This window comes from Orcinus orca, chromosome 10 (assembly GCF_937001465.1).
Source record: "Orcinus orca chromosome 10, mOrcOrc1.1, whole genome shotgun sequence".
Taxonomy (NCBI): Eukaryota; Metazoa; Chordata; class Mammalia; order Artiodactyla; family Delphinidae; genus Orcinus; species Orcinus orca.
The window spans coordinates 3,598,531-3,618,683 of record NC_064568.1 but is presented as its reverse complement, the minus strand read 5'-3'; the positions used below and the strand labels follow the sequence as shown (position 1 = coordinate 3,618,683).

The 20,153-nt window shown below is 53.5% G+C and overlaps 1 protein-coding gene across 5 annotated transcripts in view; it reads left to right on the top strand.

Annotated features, from left to right (window-relative positions):
• The window catches only part of GRIP2 (glutamate receptor interacting protein 2), a 138,507-nt gene that overhangs the window by 61,042 nt on the left and 57,312 nt on the right, over positions 1-20,153 (top strand). For 3 of the 5 annotated variants that reach the window (XM_049716018.1, XM_049716016.1, XM_049716020.1), the window contains exons 2-16: positions 2,521-2,601; positions 2,868-3,006; positions 3,805-3,950; positions 4,638-4,724; positions 5,266-5,341; positions 6,538-6,683; positions 7,535-7,682; positions 7,790-7,959; positions 10,066-10,191; positions 10,519-10,668; positions 13,277-13,463; positions 13,969-14,114; positions 14,852-14,932; positions 16,491-16,557; positions 16,656-16,801. In XM_049716018.1, coding sequence (XP_049571975.1) covers positions 2,521-2,601; positions 2,868-3,006; positions 3,805-3,950; positions 4,638-4,724; positions 5,266-5,341; positions 6,538-6,683; positions 7,535-7,682; positions 7,790-7,959; positions 10,066-10,191; positions 10,519-10,668; positions 13,277-13,463; positions 13,969-14,114; positions 14,852-14,932; positions 16,491-16,557; positions 16,656-16,801 — 1,896 coding nt within the window. The remainder of the gene's footprint in view (positions 1-2,520; positions 2,602-2,867; positions 3,007-3,804; positions 3,951-4,637; positions 4,725-5,265; positions 5,342-6,537; positions 6,684-7,534; positions 7,683-7,789; positions 7,960-10,065; positions 10,192-10,518; positions 10,669-13,276; positions 13,464-13,968; positions 14,115-14,851; positions 14,933-16,490; positions 16,558-16,655; positions 16,802-20,153) is intronic. The other 2 variants (XM_049716019.1, XM_049716017.1) reach the window with 1 other exon arrangement.

Below are 20,153 nucleotides of genomic sequence, written 5' to 3'. Positions count from 1 at the left end.
GGGGTTTTCTATAAATAAAATAATTCCCTCAAATTCTCATGCCTGGGCTGGTTGGAGCCAGCGATAGGGGGAGACACCCCCGTTTTACAGATAAAGAAATAGAGACTCAAGTCACACGGTTAACTAGCAATTCTGTCCTTGCCTTGGTTTTTGGTTTGAATGCTGCCTGTTTCCCCCTGACCTGAGGATGTTTGTGAGAGTGGGGCACTGTCCCCTCTGAACAAGCATCAGCAGACATTGTAGCATTCCTTATGGGTGCCTTTCTGAATGTGGCAGGGGTCTTAGATATCCAGAAGCCCCGTATCTGGCCATCAGCTATCCTGAGTGGCCTCCACCGCCGAGAGAGGTCATCAAGGCCACACCCTAAAATGCACGTGCGTTCTCTACAGACGAGTCTCTCAAGTCCTCACTTATTGCCCGCTGACTCTGCGCACAGTTGTATGAGTCTTGGTTTGCATCATCACACAGTCAGGCCTGTCTGACAGCTGAGCCCAAAGGCAGCAGACCCCCACCTCTCAGCTGTGCCAAGTGTGCCATCGCAGCCCAGTTTGGCACCGTGTCATTCACTGGATCAAAATTTGAATATTGGGATGAGGAAAGGGCAGAGAGGTAGTGTTGAAGACACACCACAGAGACACCGCAGGAAATGGGTGTTCTGCTTCAGCAGCCAACATCCCGCACCCTCTGCTTCAGAATCAGCGTTAACCCACCGCTGTTCCACTCCATTCTTTGGGATTCTACGGCTCTGAATTTGGCAAACTTGATTCTCTGTTTTCTTGTCCGTAGGAGATAATCTTCCCCCTCCCCCACCTCCAGACTCCTAAACTTGGAGCCAGCAAGCTTATCTCTGGTCTTCCCAGGACAGCCCAGGGAGAGAAGGATTTTCCAGTGGCAGAGTCTAATTTGCATGGGATAAGACAGATTTTAATTCCAGAATTGCCCACATGAAATACCAGAGATGTTCACTGTCACACAGTTGATAGAACCCAGTCTTTTTAATTTTATTAGCTCAGAAACGTCTTGTTGAATCTAAATTAAGTGCAAATTAGGGAACCGTAATAGGAGGCTTTATACTTAATGGGGTGTTGCCTGAATCCGTGGCTGTGGATGTGAACACAGGGCCTAGGGGTGGGGGAGGTGAGCAAAGCTGCTGGGGGCCAATTCCCGGGGCCCTGGAAATGATTCGTTATTTCCCACCTTCTGGCAAAGCTAAGGGAACCTATCCCTGGTCTGGAGAAGCCATTTCTCAATGGTTAGAGCTGCAGGTGGTGAAGGTTCTCAGGCTTCCTTGGACCCAGGTTGAGCTACAGCCTTGACCCCAAGCTGAACCTGACCCCGACCCAGCCTGAGCCCCACCCCTGACTCTAAAGCAGTGATTCTCAGTGAGGGGCAGGGCGGGGTTGGGGGCGACAGTATTGCCCCCCCTAGGGCACATGTGGGTTGTCTAGAGTCATTTTTGGCGTGGTGACTGGGGTGGGATGCTACTGTCATCTAGTGGTTAGAGGGCAGGGATGCTGCTAAACATCGTACAGCAATCCAGCAAAAAAAAAAAAAGGCAATAGTGCCGAGGTTGAGAAACGTGCTGTAGATTGTAGATTTCTGGTTCTGACTGAGCCCGGACCTTGGCCAGGCTGTGGCCCGATCTTGACCCAGGTTGACACCACCTCTGGCTGAACGCTAATCTGAGCCCCTCCCCACCTCGTGAAAAGGATGTGGCTGGGATGGGATAAGAGGCTTCTGCCCCCAACTGGGGCTGATTTCCTCCCTAGCCCCCTCTCTCCCCCTCCTCTGAAGAGTGAGGAGGGGGACAGTCCTGTGAGAGGCCTTGCTGTGGCCAGGGGGCTGGGGAGGGAGTGGCCTGCCCACAGCTGGTGAATGGGCGTGGGGGCAGAGCAGGGAGGGGGGCGGGGTGTAGGCTTGGGTGAGGCCTGAGACAGCTGCAGAAGCCTGGGGGGGGTGTACAGTGCCTGGAGGGGCAGGGGTGGCCCCAGAGGCAGCATGGGAGAGCCGGCCCGCTTGACGGTTTGCCAGTTGACCTTACCCATCTCAGTCCAGGGCTGAGAACGGACTTGGAGAAGGAATGTGACAAAAAGAACCTGGTCAAGGGAGCCTGGAGCATGGGGCAGGGTGGGCAGAGGCGCCTGGGGTCTGGTCCTGGCTATTAGCAGAGGCTGTCGTGGCCAAGGGTTGTGTGACCGTGGGCACAAGTTGTCCCTCTCTGAGCCTCAGCTTCTTTCTGTATATGTGGAATGATAGTTGTGGAGATGGTTAATCACTGGACCATCGCGCAGAGCCCAGTCTGTGGTGGGTGCTCCAAAGAGCATTACTCAAGAGCACAGACAGAGTTGCCCTTGCGGGGAGAAGCCATGAGGCTCCCCCAGCGGAGACTCAGGTGGAGCTGGTGGCAGGAAGGAACCCCTCTAACAGGCCACATCCACGAAGCAGAAGATTCCCAAGGCAGGAGCGCTTTGCCTGATGGAAATGACAGCGGAACTCAGGGCCTTTCTTTCTCTCCTGCAGACGATGGGCCTTACTCCAAAGGAGGCAAGGACGCAGGAGGGGCTGATGTGGCTCTGGCGTGCCGCAGGCAGAGCATTCCAGGTAACCAGCCTCCTCTCCTTCCCCTTCTCTGTCCTGGAGCACAGAGAGCTCCGGGTGGGGGTCAGACAGCATTGTCTCTGCAGCTAAATCACTTTGTGACCTTAGACTAGTCACTTAACCTCTCTGATCCTCCTTTGTAAGGAGGATTTCACCCAGTGTCATGCAGCCAAGGGTACTGAGGGGACTTACCAAGTATTGGCCTCACTTGTCCTGGAGCTGGGGGCCTAGAATTGCCCCACGCTGCCCACTCACCCCCTATCTGTCAGCAGAGGAGTTCCGAGGGGTCACCATGGTGGAGCTGACGAAGAAGGAAGGCAGCACGCTGGGCCTGACCATCTCGGGTGGCACCGACAAGGATGGGAAGCCCAGGGTCTCCAACCTGAGGCCTGGGGGGCTCGCAGCCAGGTGAGAAGTGGGCTCAGTGGGGGCAGCAGGAAGGGGGTCAGGGGGCAGTGGAGGAGGGTACTAGGGCTTTCCGCAGAGCAATCAGACAGCTGCTTCCTGGAGCACCTAAGATCTTGGTGTCTGTGGAGGGAAGGCCCCCAGTGGAGGCTGGGATTCTAGGCCCCGGCTGCTTCTTTCCCTTTACACCAGAGCTGACTCGGCTCGGCCACAGCATCCCATGCTCACCGCTCTCGGGCCCTCCAGGCCTTTGCATCCTGTTCATCCCCCCCCGCCACTGCCTCTGGGAAGCCCCCAGCACCCCAGGCTGAGGCAGGCGATGGGCTCTGCTGGCACAGCCCTGTGTGCCACTTCTGCACACACTGCCTGCACCTATTATTTTACCTCTGGGGTCCCTTGGACCATGAGTTCCATGAAACCTAGGAGTTAGCCTCTCTATCACTGCCCCTCTGGGCCCAGGAAGAGCATTAAGGAATAGCAAAGGGAGTGATGATCTGGCCACTCTGTGGGCTGTCTGGGGCCGGTTAGAGCTATGCCTATGAGGGTGACACCTCAGCAGGAGGGAAAGCGGGCAGACCAGCATCAGGGGAAAAGCTGGCCTGGGTGTCGGGCAGGTCTAGGTTAGAATCCCCACTCTCCTAACTCACTCGCTGTCTGACCCTGGACATGTCTGACCTCTCTGAGCCTCAGCTTGCCCATCTGTAAAATGGGGATCCAGAAACCATAAGGATTCAGTGGGAGGGGGGACATGAAATGCCAGCACCTGTCACCACGCGTGTGCTCTGGCCTCCTTTCTCCCAGGAGTGACCTGCTGAATGTGGGCGACTACATTCGGTCAGTAAACGGGATCCACTTGACCAGGCTCCGCCACGATGAGATCATCACTCTGCTCAAGAATGTGGGAGAGCGTGTGGTGCTGGAGGTGGAGTATGAGCTGCCCCCGCCCGGTGGGTGCCCTTGGACCGGGAACTTTCTCCACTGCCTTGGTCATGGGTGGACAAAGCTGCCTCCTTGCCAGCACCTGGGTGGTGGGTGGGCATCATGCCAGCTGGGGTGGACTGGTCCTGGGGACTGGCCACAAACACCCATGCTGCACCTGGGGCCTTGCCTACAGCTGCAGTACGCTGTCACCAGGAGGTGGTAGGGACCTGCTTATAACCCCGTGTCATCCTGCATATTTAGTTTCCAGATGCTTCTCCTTTAGGAGGGAAGGTTTTAGGAATGTCACTGAATAAATTGTTCCCCGCCCTCCCATGCTGCACTGAGTACAGTGGCCTAGTTAGCTTAGCTCTGAATTTTCAAAGTTGGTCTGAAGTCTTGAAATTTGAGTAACTGTCTGGAATTCAGCTCTGGCCTAAGACTGTGAGCCATGGACTCAAGCCTGAGTTCTACTGTTATCTCTGTGGGAGCATGGGCTGGCCCTTTCCCCTCTCTAAGTGGTGGACTGAGTGGGTTTTAGGGAAGAGTGTGCCTCTAAGCTTCACTTGTCCTACCTGTAAAATGGGGCAAGGGGAATTTACCCTTCCTGTAATGTCTTTGACTGGTCACCCAACTCTCCTGGAATGAGCTTTGGGGACATCTGCCAGCTTGGTGATGCAACTGAAGGACTCAAGGAGTCCTCCATTTCTCCCCAGCCCCTGAGAACAACCCAGGGATCGTTTCAAAGACAGTGGATGTCTCCCTCTACAAGGAGGGCAATAGCTTTGGCTTTGTCCTCAGAGGTCAGTGTAAGAGTCACATTTGGGGTCAAGGGACGGGAAGGCTAATGCCAATTCTATGTATGTTCTATTTTGCTCTAATGAATTACATACATGTATAATCTTCCTTCTGACTTTTAAGAACCATTAAAATCAAGTATTAAACGGAAAAATTGGCCAAGCAACAAAGTGGCCAAGCAACCATTAAAATCAAGTATTAAATGGAAAAAGTGGCCAAGCAACAAATGACTGGGGGGAGCGAGAGGGAAAAGTTGTAACAGAAAATGAAGTTTGGAGCTGCCTAGCAACGAGGGGAAAAAGGGAAATAGGATGAGGTCGCAGGAAAGGAAGCAAGCTGTTTAATAGAGAGAGGACTTTGGTCCTATTCCCTACTTTTTGTCCGAACTCTGGGTGGGATTTGCAGTTGATATCTCATAGGAGGGACTATGAAAAGCAAGCACAGAGTCCTCAAGCAGATTTAATTAAGGAAGCCTGCTTAAGGTCTGGGTTGGGGCCTCCGGGCGCCAGGGAGGGAGTGGATAGATGACTGTCGAATTCTGTCCAGGAGGTGCTCATGAAGACGGGCACAAGTCCCGGCCGCTCGTCCTGACCTACGTGCGGCCCGGCGGCCCTGCCGACAGGTGAGCCTTAGCCGGGATGCAGCTTACAGCCTCACCCTGCACTGCCCTCCCCCAGCTCCCCTAGGAAGAAGTCAGAAGGGACATCATACACATTCTCTAGATGAGCAAACTGAGGTCCAGACAGGGGACACCCCTGCCCAGAGTCGCTCAGCAGATTATTGGTGGAGCCAGCACTAAACCCCAAATGAGAGCTTCCCCCAACCTTTCTTCCCCAAGGTCCTGCTATCTCGAGGCGGTGGGGGGGGGGGGGGGCGGGGCGGGGGCGGGATGGGGATGGAGAGTGAGCTTTAGTGTCATATTACCCCTTCCCTGGCCTTCATTTTCCTGTCTGTGGAGTGGGTCCAATAGTGCAGCCCCTAAGAGCTGCTGTGAAGGAAGTGTGGGGCATGGTGACCAGCGTCACTGTGGTTCTCTGTGATGCAGCTTCCCCAGTCCTGGCTGCGCTGCCAGCCTGGCCCTGCCTGAGCCCCGCTCAGAGGCTCAGAAGCACCAGGAGGAGAGAGTGTGGAGTAGGAACACACCCAGCTTCCAACTCCTGACCCCATGACCTCCCAGCGGGAGATTCCTGGCCATTTTAAGAAATGCCTGGAAAGGCCTTGTCAGAAATCTAAACCTGACCTTGGGACGGGTCTGTGATGAGTTATTCATAGAACCTCCCAGAATAGCTTTGGCCACCTGTTTGGGCAGGCATTCCAGAGCTGGGATGTGACCCAAACCAAGGTGAACACCTCATGCCCCTCCCCTGGGGCCCAGTGGAATTCCTTCCCAGGCATGTTTCTCACCAGCCCAGAATCACTGCTGAGAACCAGGGTGGGGACCTGGGCAGGGACCGCTGTGCTGGCAGCTCGAAGCCTCCAGACTGCCCGCCCCTGATGCTGAGTGGCCCGGCAGGGCTGGGACCCTGCCGGGGCCCTGGTGGTGACCTCGAAGGGCATCTCCAGCTCAGACGCTGGAGGGCTGAGCTGGGACTGAATTTATTAAGCGCCTCTGGGGGGGGTCGGAGCTGACCCGACCCCCGTCTTCAGTGCCCGCTTCAGTTACTCAGCTGCTTCCACACAGCCTCCCTGGGTCTTTCACCCACATGTGCATTCCTTCCCTCACCCGCTCTGTCCCTTTCTCCTTCTCCCGCACCCTGCCCTCCCTCTGTTCTCTGGCTCGCACTGGGTGAGGCTGACTGACCGGGCCCTTCCCCACAGGGAGGGCTCCTTGAAGGTGGGGGACAGGCTACTCAGCGTTGACGGGATACTGCTGCATGGGGCCAGCCACGCCACTGCTCTGGCCACCCTGCGGCAGTGCAGCCACGAGGCACTCTTCCAGGTGGAGTATGATGTGGCCATTCCAGGTGAGTTGGGGGCCTAAGGGCTAGGGTTGGAGCAGGAAGAGGCCCAGGGATAGAGGGAAGGGGGTAGCAGGTATAGATCCTCACCACTGCAAAGGCTGTGTGACCCTGGCCCAGTCACAGCCTCTCTGAGCCTCTCTGGGTAGTAATACTCTGCCAGGTGTTGTTTGTTGCACTGGGGATCCACCTGAGAACAACACAGATGAGGTCTCCATTCGCATGGGATATTCTGGTGGAGAGAGACGGACAATAGATGGAATAAATCACATATAGAGTGTGTCAGATGATGATAAGTGTGTAAAAAAATCAGGGGGAGAGATGGGAAGGCTGCGTGATGCCCTCTAATCTGCAGCTGTCCAGGTGAGAGAAAGGTGATGGTGGCTGGGCCAGGGGCTGAGCTGGGGGATAGACGGGGTCAGATTCGGGAAGTACAATGAAGGTCCACTGGCCTGGTTTGCTGATGTTTGGACATGGGGGTGGGGGTGAGAGTAGGAGGAGCAGGGTTTTGTTTTCCAGCCACTGGGTGGGTGAATGGGATGCCGTTTTCTGAAAGGGGGAATGCTCGTAGTGAAACCCACAGTTCCGTGTATTCAGTCGGCTCTCGAATATATGCGAGCAAATTAGTATTGTCCAGCAAAGGCCTGGGCTCAGAGCCCCTGAGACCTGAATTCCTACCCCTCATCTGCTTCTGAGTGGCTGTGTGACCTTGGACGAGGTCTTTGCCTCCACGCACCTCAGTTTTCTTGTCTGTAAAGTGGGTGCAATGATCCCTCCCTGGCAGTGAGGGTTAAGTCGAGATGGAGAAAGGTGCTCAATATTTGCATCTCAAACTCTTCTTTCCTTCCACTTACCAGACACAGTGGCCAACGCTTCAGGGCCCTTGATAGTGGAAATAACCAAGACACCAGGGTCCACCTTGGGGATCTCGCTCACCACCGGCTCCCACCGGAACAATCCAGTCATCACCATCGACCGCATCAAGCCGGCCAGTGTGGTGGACAGGTGGGCACCCACTGAGAGCTGCCACGGCGTGGGGGCTGCAGGGGGAGAGCTGCCCAGAGCTCTGTCCGGCTGGACCAGCCTCCCCCTTTGCTCCCTGACCTGGCCAGGAGTGGGGCCCTGCATGCCGGAGACCGCATCCTGTCCATCGATGGCACCAGCACTGAACACTGCTCGCTGCTTGAAGCCACCAAGCTCCTGGCTAGCGTGTCGGAGAAAGTGCGGCTGGAGATCCTACCTGCGCCCCAGAGTCGGCGGCCCCTGAAGCCCTCAGAGGCAGGTGGGTCCCCTTGGCAGACCTCAGAGCTCAAACCTGAAGGCTAATGGACCAAAGCCTTGGGCAGGCTAAAATTTACTGGAACAAATGTCCATTCCCACAGGGAAGCTCGAACTGTCAAGTGCAGCAGCTAAGGGTGGGGAGGTGGGGCGGATAAACAACTTGGGTGTTTGATTTGACAGCTTGCTGGCATGGTTGGCCCAAAAGCTAGTTCCATCACTGGTTATATTAATAGAAGTATAAGGGCTAGAACAAGGGAGGGGACAGTCTTCTGTGCCCTGTGCTACTCAGAGTTTGGACCCTGGACTCAGCTCAGGGCCCTCGGCAGGTCCAGAGGAGGCAGCCAAGCAGTCACGGAGGGCCTAGAGCCACCCCTGTGAGGGGTCGGGGCTCCCAGCTTGGACCAGGGACCTAGGCGCTGGGCAGTTCTAAGAGCAGAGGGAGCAGATGGTCCGGGGTCCCAGAGGGCAGAGCGGGGGCCTGGGGCAGGCTGGAGGGTGGTCAGAGGAAGGCAGCTTCCTGCTCAGGGCAGGCAAGTGCTTCCAGCAGCCTAACCCTTGGGTTTCGAGTTCACATCCCAGCTTCGTCCCTAACAGCTGGACAGGTGCTTTGCCTCTCTGAGCCTCAGCTGCCTCATCTGTAAGTAGGCGTCAAGACCCCGAGTGCACAGGCTTGGTCAAGGGGGTCAGGCTGTGAATCCCAGCCCTTGGGGCACAGTGGGGGAGGGGGGCGAGGATGGAGTCTGCCTGCCCCACCCTTTGCAACCCCAATCTTCCAGAAGAGAAAAATTCTGCAGATCAGATGTGTGAGGACCGGCATCTCTGGTCTCTGCCAGGGTCGGTAAGGACCCCGACAAGCCACAGCAGGGGCTGATGGAGGAGGCTTTGGGGCTTGAAGTCCCGTCCTCTGTTCCCCTACCCCCTGCTGTGGTGCCTGGGCTTCCCACGGGTCATGTGGGTTCACCCACATGACAAGTCTACAAGGTTGGTACAGAGGTGCTGAGGCGCCCAGTAGGGCAGGTCCTTCCAAGAGCACACAGCTGCTGACAGTGCCCCTGGCTCTCACTGAATAAGCCTCTGCTAAGCACCCAGCACTGCTGTAAGCACATCATACGTGCTAACTCATTCTGATCCTCCCAGCTTCCCTAGGGATTTGTCCCATTTTACAGATGTGACAATGAGGCACAGGGGGGCTAAGTGACTTATCCCAGTCCCACAGCTGGTCAGTGATGGAGCCAGGATTGGACCCGGCTGCTAGCCCCAGAGGTGGCCCAGCCCCCGGGTGGGGTTGGAGTCACCAAACAGGGAGGCAGAGTCAGTGGGCTGAGATCACCGGGAGACCTCACCCATCCCTCCAAGAACATGTTGCACCAGGCTGGACATACCCCCACAAGTCCTGCAGCAGAAGGAAGAACCAGTACAGGGCCTGGGGCAGTGGGTAGGAGGGGGATGCTGGGGATGTGAGGGGGGCAGGATCTGGTAGAGGGTCTGCGGGGTCCCCTGGGAAGCAGATGCTTAGCTGGAGTAAAGAGTTCGCTGGGGTTGATGCCTGTGGAAGGTGGAGGGGAGGAAGCGGGAACAGCCTCAGACTGCGATGCAGGTCCGGGCAGGCCTGGGCCAACCCAACAGGGACCCAGGTGGCCCCCGAGAGCCCAGCGCGGGGCAGAAATGCCAGGCCCTGGTGCCCTGCGTGCCCAGCCCCCGGCCCAGGCTGCAGCACTGCGGCAGACTCCGAAGGTGCTGCAGCTGGTCATCGTCGGCAAACTGCACTCCTTGGAGCTGACCGGTCAGTTCTTGAGCTCCAAAGCCAGTCAGCCTGGTTCACATCCTGCTCCTCCAGCACCTCCCAGCTGTGGGCCTTGATCTGAGCCAGCTTTCCCTCTCCTGTCCCTGCCTCTCGGGCTGAGCCCTGAGCACAGTGCCCGGCACACTGTGGGCATCCAGGACGTGCCGGCAAAATCTCGAATGCCTGGCTTGGCTTGGGAAACTCTGCATCTTCTCTTCCTGCTCTCCTCCCCTCATTGTGCGGGCAGGAGCTCATCCTTCATGGGTGTGGTGATCCAGACCTGCTCAGCCCCCAACGTCTGTCTCTCCTCTTTCTCCGCCACAGTGAAGGTGCAGAGGAGCGAGCAGCCACATCGCTGGGACCCCTGCATGCCCTCCTGCCACAGCCCCCGGCCTGGCCACTGCAGGACACCCACCTGGGCCACCCCTGCCAGCCAGGACCAGAGCCGATGTAAAGTGCCCTCCCCGCTGTCACTCTCCCCTATTCCTAGGGAGGGGCTGGAGCCTGCTTTATAGGGAAGGAAGCCAAGACTCAGAGAAGTCAGGGGTCCTCACAGCATCACCTCACACATTAGTGACGAGATGGGCCCCTGTCTGGAAGCTGGGTTTCAACAGGTCTGTGAAAACCCTGCAAGCTTTGAGGCCCAGAGTGGGAGAGACTGGCTCGCAGAGGTCACACAGCGAGCACGGTGGAGGGGGGAAGGCATCCCTGTGTCTCCCTGAGGCAGGGTGAAGGGCTCTGCTAGGGCTCATTGTTCTGTGCTCTCATCTCCCCCAGCCTTGTCCTCATCTCCCTTTTCCTCACCGACCATGAACCACGCCTTTCCCTGCACCAATCCCAGCACCCTTCCTCGCGGATCCCAGCCCATGAGCCCCCGGACCACAATGGGACGGAGGAGGCAGCGAAGAAGAGAACACAAGAGCTCATGTAAGCCATGGTCTCTTCCCTCCCCTCTGGGCTGCCTCTGTGCCTGAGAGAGAGATTTGCCAAAGGGTATGGGGTATTTGGGGCAGGGCTGGGGGTGGGTGGGGGGCATTAAATAGCATGCGTGGTACGCCAGGCTGCTGCGGATGGTTGGGCAGGTTGTGCACTGCACAAGGGCACACCTGAGGGGTGACAGTTACTTTGTACACTTTGTCTTGTATTTTTATTATGAAAAATTCCCAGCAGGTGGTGGCAAAGTGTCTTGAGGAAAGGATGCCTTTTCAGATTTGCACGAAGGTCTCACAGTAACTCCATTTCATTTTTCTCTCCTTCAGCCCTCTGATCCATTCCAGGGTGTGGTGTTACTTTGTCTTTACCACCTCTCTGACATTTGTTAATTTTCCCTAAGACAGAGACACACAGGCCTGAAACTAGCCATCCAGAATATAGTAATTTTTAGTTTTATTAGATATATATTTCTACTTAACTTTTGCTTATAAACATTTCTCTTTATTTATGATCACTATATATAGTTCCTTTTGAAATGAAGGTATTTAAGGGTTTTTTTTTTTTTTTTTTTTTTTTGTGGTACGCGGGCCTCTCACTGTTGCGGCCTCTCCCGTTGCGGAGCACAGGCTCCGGACGCGCAGGCTCAGCAGCCATGGCTCACAGGCCCAGCCGCTCCGCGGCATGTGGGATCTTCCCGGACCGGGGCACAAACCCGTGTCCCCTGCATCGGCAGGCAGACTCTCAACCACTGCGCCACCAGCGAAGCCTGTATTTAAGTATTTTTAAAGATGAATAAATGTAAAGACAAATAGTGATGAATGATAATGCAGGAAACATGTGGAAGTAGCAAAAGTCACAAGAATGCCCAGAATTTTGAAATCTTTCCTGGGAAGAATCTTTCCTTTGTTGATGTTGAAAGTGTTCCCAGCCTCCTTCCATGTGAGTTGGGGAGGCCTCCAGAGAGAACGGAAGGTCAGGCTGGGCCATTTAGGATTGAACCAGGTGAGGGAAAAGAGAAATATAAGTCATCTGGCACCTGAAAGGAGCGAAATATGGATATGAGCTTCCTGGCAGCCAAGGTGGAAAGGGAAACAGAATTCAGAGTCAGATGAGAGATACAATACCCCTTTACCAGCACCTTTGTCACCCACTGAAGCAGGGAGTGTGTAGGTGAAAAGATTCAGAAGTGTCGTTCACAGGCAGGAGCTTGTGGAGCCTGGGAACTCTTGGGACCCCTTACCTGTCTCCTTCCTTGATGATAACAATTAATTAGTTAAATAAAATTTTTTGAACACCTCCAATGTTCCAGGTACAATCTTATCATTGAGGTGAAAAAATAATGAAATAATGAAAAAATCAATAGTGAAAAAAATAGTGAATATAAATATAATAACACAATATACCCCACAATAAAGTGTTACATGTATTGTAATGTATATATAATATATAAGAAAATAATATATAAAGACACAACAGCATAACTAATAGAAAGAAATATAATAAGTTTTATTTAATAATTGATATCCTTATCGATATCCTTATCCATATTAATAATACAAATGTATTTTATATATGGAATATAAAATAAAATATATTAAATAACATATCAAATAGTTAAACAGAGTTATCATATGACCCAGAAATTCCACTCTTAAGTAAATGCCCAAGAAAAATGAAAACATATGTCATGTTCACCCAAAAACATATTTACACATGTTTATACAGTGTTATTCATAATACCCAAAAGGTGGAAACAACCCAGATGTCCATCAATGGATGGATTTTAAAAATGTGCTATCATCATACAGTTAGATATTAGCCAGCTTCAAGAAGGAAGGGAGTTTTGATATGTGCTGCATGGATGAATCCTGAAAACATTATGCTAATTGAAAGAAACCAGACACAAAAGACCGTGTATAGTATGATTCCATTGATATGAAATGTCCTGAATAGGCAACTCTAAAGACATTGAAAGTAGATTAGTGGTTGCTTAGGGCTGGAAGAGATGGGAGGATTTGGGTGATTAACTAAAGGCAACAGGGTTTCTTTAAGGGATTGAAAATGTCCCAAAATTGAGTGAGAGGATGGCTGTACAACTTGAACGTACTAAGTATTCAATATACTAAAAACAGAGTGTTGAATTGTACACTCTGTGGGTGTATACTGTGGTAGCCAAATTGTATCTCAATAAAGCTGTTACCAAAAATGGCATAATATATACTATCGTATCTAACAGTAATATAATGTGATATTTGGTATATGATATAATAATAAAACAAATTGAAATATAACATCACACAACATGACATGACATAGTATCACCGACCCTCAGAGCCTCTGTTTTACAACACGGCAGTCCCGAGAGCTGTCTTCCTTAATCCTTGCCACAGCTCTGCCAGGTGGGACTCGTGATCTCATTGCTCAGGTGAGGAAACCAAGGCTTAGAATGGGCCTCGACTTTGCCCCGCCCCACCCCGGGCCAGTCAGGCCTCCCGCTCACTCACCTCTCTGACTTCAGGTGTCTGGGCCGAGGGAGGATGGGCTTTGGCAGGAAGGCGTCCCTGGGGCTGTGCCTTGAGCGCCGTGCCTGCCTGCCCCGCAGTGTCGCTGGCCTCCAGCACCGTGGGGCCAGGCGGCCAGATTGTGCACACAGAGACCACCGAGGTCGTGCTCTGCGGAGACCCCCTCAGCGGCTTCGGTCTCCAGCTGCAGGGAGGCATCTTCGCCACCGAGACCCTGTCCTCCCCACCCCTCGTGCGTTTTATTGAGCCTGACAGCCCGGCGGAGAGGTGAGCCTACTGCCCCCAACCCAGTGGGCCTACCACTCTCCAATTCAGGGGTGGGGGGCTTACGGGCAGCCAGGGAAACCAAGTCATACACCAAGCCTGGCTGCACAGTTGTATCTCATCAACTATCACGTCAACCCCGTTACCAGCCCCATTTTGTAGATGAGGAATCTGAGGCTCAGAGAAGCTGATTTCACCTGCCTAGGGTCACACAACTCGAGTGACCCAGGACGTGAACCCCTGTGTGACTGAAGTCAGAGTCCTCTATATACATCTCCTAAGGCATGGCATCATCCGCATTGGACAGAGAAACTGAGGCCCAGCAAGGTCACACTTTAGCCAGAGTCCTGTGGTAAATTGCCTGAGGATCTACAGCTGGCACAGGGTGGAGCTGAGCTTTCCACCCCCGCCCGGGAGGCGGGGCCCAGGTTTGGGCCTGGCCCTGCTCCTGCGCAATGTTCCTGTCTCCCAACGGGGCCTCTTCTCTCTGCCGGGCTGTCCGGTTCAGGTGTGGGCTGCTGCAGGTAGGGGACCGCATCCTGGCCATCAATGGCGTTGCCACCGAGGACGGGACGATGGAGGAAGCCAACCAGCTGCTGCGGGACGCGGCGCTGGCCCACAAGGTCGTGCTGGAGGTGGAGTTTGACGTTGCCGGTGAGTGGGTGCCCCGAGCTTCCTGCTCTCCTTCGGGACCCTGTGCTCCCTCCTCTCACTACCCTGCTCCCCCCAACCTCCCGCCCTGCCCTGATCCTTCTCCCCGCATTTGCAGTGTGTCCCCAGCACTAATGGTGGGAGAAAGGCACTCGCCGGGGTGGAAGGAATTGCACATGCCAGTGTGAGGGTTGATGAGGGTTTTTGCAGTGGAACAGGAGCTGGGGGGTGGGGTGGGATGAGGGTTTACGCAAAGAACCCCAAACAACTCGGTTAGAATTCTGGTTCTGTGATTTGGACACTGTGTGACTTTGGACAGGACCCTTCCTCCCCCACCCTTAGCTCCCCCCAGTGTAAAATAGGGAATGGAATCCTCTATCACAAGGGGTGTTGTTCAGACTAGACGAGATAAAGCGTGTGAAAGCACCAGCTGAGGCCCGGCCCATGAGAGGCGTCCAGTAAGTCATTGCTGGATCCGAACGGACTGGGCTGGGCCATGGGGCCCCCGGAGAGGCGGCAGCCGGAAGGTTTGGGTTCTAGTCCTGACTCTGCTCTGACCTGATGGGTGCTTGTCCCCGACAAGTCAGTGCACCATGTCTCAGTTTACTCTTCTGTGGGTGCAAGAAGCAGGATGGGGTTGTTTGGGGTCCCTCCCCACTGGGCCAGAATGGATGTGGGGCAGGGACTCCCCGAGGCCCTTCCCTTGAGTCTCACGCGGGTGTGTGTCTGTTTGCACCCAGAGTCCGTCATCCCGAGCAGCGGCACCTTCCACGTGAAGCTGCCCAAGAGGCGTGGCGTGGAGCTGGGCATCACCATCAGCTGTGAGTCCGCTCCCCGCACGCTCTCCGCCTGCCCCGAGAAAACGCCCAGCAGCTGGCCGGGCGGGAAGGCTCTGGGTGGGAGGGAGGGCTGTCTGACGTGGCTTCCCTCCACCGCAGTGCCCGGTTGTGTGTCCTTAGGCAAGGCTTCTCAAGGCCTCGGTTTCCCATTCTGCACAATGGGAATCTCCTGGCCTTTTTAGTCTCCGGGGGTAGTGAAGTGGTTTGTAAGGCGCCAGACATACAGGCCAGGTTTAGTTTTCTGTTTGCCTCTGTGTTCCCAGGGCCCAGAAAAGGCCTAGAACACAGTAGGTGCTTAATTCATGTTTGTCAAAGGAATGAAAGTGAGGGACTGCAGAATGGAAAGAGAAAGGTAGAATACATAAGCATGGGAACAGTCAGAGCCCTCCCCAGCCTGCATCTCACTCAGGAAAAGCCGAAGTCCTCTGATTTCATCTCCTGCCATCTCCTCGTCATGCCCCGGAGGGGTAACTGTCCAGAAGGGCTGCTGCCGCAGCTCCTTCCTGCCCTGGACCCTGCAGTCAGTGGTGGTGGGAGTTTAAGCAATCGAGGGGGAGAAGCTTCTTCCAGCCCAGGAACCACTGGGCAGGGCAACCAGGTGCAGTTGCCCAGGTTGTACAGGACACAAGGTGCCCATTCAAGGTACACTTACAGTTTTCTAACATTTTCTCAACAGACTAATTAGAAAGGGCACCTTTGTCTCATTTGCAAAGGTGCTGCATGGGCTAGAAGGACCGCCTTACACCTGGTCACTCATGGAAAAACCCATTAGCCCAAATGGATTCTTTCTGCAGGAAAACTCAGCCACCCATTGTCTTAGATCGTGCTCCCTGGGAAACAGCTTTTCACGCTAGGAATTACCTGCAGGGACCTTATTGAGGAGGGCTCTCAGGGTCAACACCTGTGGGCGGAGGAGGCCTCAGGACCAGGCAAAGGGAGGAGCTGTGCTGCGATGTAGTCCCAGTAGAGGGCTCGGCCAATCCCACGGGGAGCTCTTTGCTGGGGAGGCCACGGGAGTTGTCCTGAGCCGAGGCTGGGAGCCTTGCCTTGGCACCACTACGTGAACCAGTCATTGGGTGCAGGCATTTTATTGGGTGAGGCTGCTCCCTCAGCCAAAAGCCATTCCCCAGCGGGATCCTGCTGTGAGCTGTGGCAGCCAGCATTCCCTGCAGCAGGGGAAGGAAGAACTCAATTGTTGAAGTCACCTAGTTCTGGGACCTGGCCCTGTGCCAGGTGCTGGGGACACAGACACCAGCTAGACACAGCCCCTCAGGGAGCTCCGTTTGCTGGGAGATGGGCTGAGCGTGGGAGGTGTTGTCGCACTTTGTCTAGTTAATCTCTGATGTCCCCGTGAACTCTGTGGCCTCATCCCCATTTTACAGAGGGGAAATTGAGGCACAGAGAGAGGAGCTGATTTGCCCACAGTCAGCCAGCCAGGGAGCTGTGGGAGCAGGGCGCGTGGCTCCAAGTCTACGCCCAGCTCCTGGGCCCCCCAAGGCTGAAGTGACCAAAGGTGGGCTTCATGGCTCCTTCCCTCCAGCGGCCAGCAGGAAGCGAGGGGAGCCCCTGGTCATCTCCGACATCAAGAAAGGCAGCGTGGCGCACAGGTAGGGGAGCCCCTGGCAGGGCGGGGGGCTGGCCCACGAGGATGGGCTCGGGGCCTGCGTGTGCCAGGCTCCTTCCTGTCCTCACCCTGCTTCTGCAGGACGGGCACCCTTGAGCCGGGTGACAAGCTGCTGGCCATCGACAACGTCCGCCTGGACAACTGCCCCATGGAGGACGCTGTACAAATCCTGCGGCAGTGTGAGGACCTGGTGAAGCTGAAGATCCGCAAGGATGAGGACAACTCCGGTGAGGGCCCTGACCGCTCCACCGCCAGCCCCCGACCCTGCCCGTGCAGACCAGACAGTGCCCAGCTGGCAGTCCGGGGCTCCCTGCGGCCAAGGAGGGAGCGTGGTGGGTGCCACCCAGGGGCTGCTGGTGGAGACCCCTTGAATGAGGATGCAGTGGGGTGGATGGCAGATTCCTCCCTACCCCCGGGTCTGGGCTTCTCCAAGGGCCCTTGCGAGGTTGGCTGGAGTTTGATGGCAGCTTGGATCCAACAAGCCCTGCGCAAAGCCACTGTGGGCAAATGATTGGATGGGATGGTGAATGGGTGGGGGTGGGAGATGTACCGCTCCATGGGTGGCTGTGAGTAAGCCGAGGCTGCAAACTCAGACACATCTGAGGCTGGACAGCTGACAGGAGTGAGTGAATTGGGCTGAAGGTAAGAAAAACAATACAGTTTCGATAGACAGAAGGAAGGGGAGAGAATCTCTTGTTCAGACGGGCAGCTGCTGCCAGCTCCTACCCTGGGAAAGAGGATCACTTGTGGGCAGCTTTCAAATTTTTTTAAGAAAAACTGGAAATCTGGGGTTTTCTTACCGTCGATATTATCATCACCACCATATCCTTGTTATTTTCTGTGGTGTGTGAAATCTTTATTATTAAATGCTGCTTCCACATTTCTGTCCTTTTTAGAATAGCTGTTTGAGTGGAAGGAGACATTTCTGGAAGCAGAAGATGGCCTCAGTTGGTGCTATCTGAAGTCCTGGCATGGGGGAATGGATGTGTTAATGCGGGAGGAATGGGTGAATTAATGACTGATGGAATGTTTGAACTAATGGCTGAGGAAATAGGTGTATTAATGGCATGAAAGAATGGGTGTATTAGTGGCAAAAGGAATGGATGATATAATGGCTGAGGGAAAGGGTGGAGTAAGGGCATGAGGGAATGGCTGAATTAATGGCTGAGAGAATGGGTGAATTAATGGCTGAGGTAATGGGTGAATTAATGGCACAGGGAATAGCTGTATTAATGGATGGAGGAATAGGTGTATGAGTGGCTGAGGGAATGTTTGTATTAGTGGCGGAGAGAGTACATGAATTAGGCTGATTGAAAGGGTGTATTAATGGCATCAGGGAATGGTTGAACTAATGGTAGATAAAATGGGTGCATTAATGGTTGAGGGAATGGGTGTATTAATGGCTGAGACAATGGGTGTATTAATGGCTGAAGGAATGGATGAAATAATGGCTGAGAAGAGTGGTGTATTAATGGAGAGGGAATGGGTGAATTAATGGCTTAGGGAATGGGTGTATTAATGGCATGAAGGAATGGGTGAATTAATGGCATGAAGGCATGGGTGAGTTAATGGCTTAGGGAAAGGCTGAATTAATGGCTGAGGGAATCTATATTAGGGCTGAGGGAATGGGTGAATTGAAGGCTGAGGGAAGGGGTGAACTAAAGGTGGAGAGAATAGGTGTTTAAATGGCAGGATGGAATGGGTGTATTAATGGCTGAGGGAATGGGTGAATTAATGGCTGAGGGAATCTTTGGATTAGAGCTGAGGGAAAGGGTGAATTAATGGCATGAGGGAATGGTTGATTACCGGGCTAAGGGAATGAGTAAACTACAGGCTGAGGGAATAGGTGTTTTAATGGCATGATGGAATGGGTATATATATATATATATTTTTTAATTTATTTAATTTATTTAGTTTTGGCTGCGTTGGGTCTTCGTTGCTGCACGCAGGCTTTCTCTAGTTGAGGTGAGCGGGAGATACTCTTTGTTGCGGTGCGCGGGCTTCTCATTGCGGTGGCTTCTCTTGTTGTGGAGCATGGGCTCTAGGCACATGGGCTTCAGTAGTTGTGGCATACAGGCTCTAGAGCACAGGCTCAGTAGTTGTGGCGCACGGGCTAAGTTGCTCCGCGGCATGTGGGATCTTCCCGGACCAGGGCTCGAACCTGTGTCCCCTGCATTGGCAGGTGGATTCTTAACCACTGCGCCACCAGGGAAGCCCGGAATGGGTATATTATTGGTTGAGGCATTGGGTATATTAATGAGTTCAGGAATGGATGAGCTAATGGCTGAGGGGAGTGGTGAATTAATGGAGACGGAATGGGTGAATTAAAGGCTGCAGGAATCTGTGTATTATGGCTCAGGGAATGGGTAAATGAATGGCATGAGGAAATAGATGAATTAATGGCTTAGGGAATGGGTTACATAATGGTCAAGGCAATGGCTCCATAATGGCATGAGGGAATGGATGAACTAATGGCTAAGAGAATGGGTTTTTTAGGCATGAGGGAATTGGTGTATTAATGGCAGAGGGAAGAGGTGAATTAATGGCTGAGTGAATGTGTAAAGTAATGACTGAGGGAATGAGTGTATTCATGGCTGAAGGAATAAGTGAGTTAATGACTCAGGGTATGGGTGAATTAATGGCTGAGGGATTGGCTGAATTAATGGTGGAGAGAATGCCTGAATTAATGTCTCAGGGATTGTCTCAATTAATGGCTGAGGAAATGGGTGAATTAATGGATGTGGGAATGTATGTATTAGTGCCTGAGGGAACTGGTGTATCAAAGGCTGAGGGAATGGCTTAAATAATGGCTGAGGATTAGTGGCTAAAGGAAAGTGTGATTGAGTGCCTGAAGGAATGGGTATATTAAGGGATGAGGCAATGGATAAACTAATGGCTCAGGGACCTGTGAACTAATGATTGAGGTAACAGTGAACTAATGGTTGAGCAAATGGGTTTATAAATGAGACAGGGAACGGGTGTATTAATGGCATGAGGGCATGGGTGGACTAATTGCCAAAAGAATGGGTATATTAGGCATTAGGGAATCGGTGTATTAATGGTTGCCGGAATAGGTGAATTATGGCTGAGGGAATGTGTGAAGTAATGACTAAAGGAATGAGTATATTAGTGGCTGAGGGAATAGGTGAGTTAATGACTTAGAGATGGGTGAATTAATGGCTGAGAGAATGCCTGAATTAATGGCTGAGAGAAAAGGTGAATTAATGGATACGGGAATGGGTGAATTAATGGACGTGGGAATGTGTGTACAGTATTAATAGCTGAGGGAATTGGTGTATCAAAGGCTGAGAGAATGGCTGTATTAATGGCTGAGGGACTAGCTGAAGTAATGGCTGGAGGAATGGGTGCATTAGTGACCTAGGTTATGGGTGTATGAGTGGCTGAGGGAATGGGTGCCGGAGTGTATGATTTAAGTGAAATGGAGAGGGACTTGCCTGACAGTCCAGTGTTTAAGACTTCGCCTTCCAATGCAGGGGGTGCGGGTTTGAAACCTGGTCGGGGAGCTAAGATCCCACATGCCTCGTGGCCAAAAACCAAAACATAAAACAGAAGCAATAT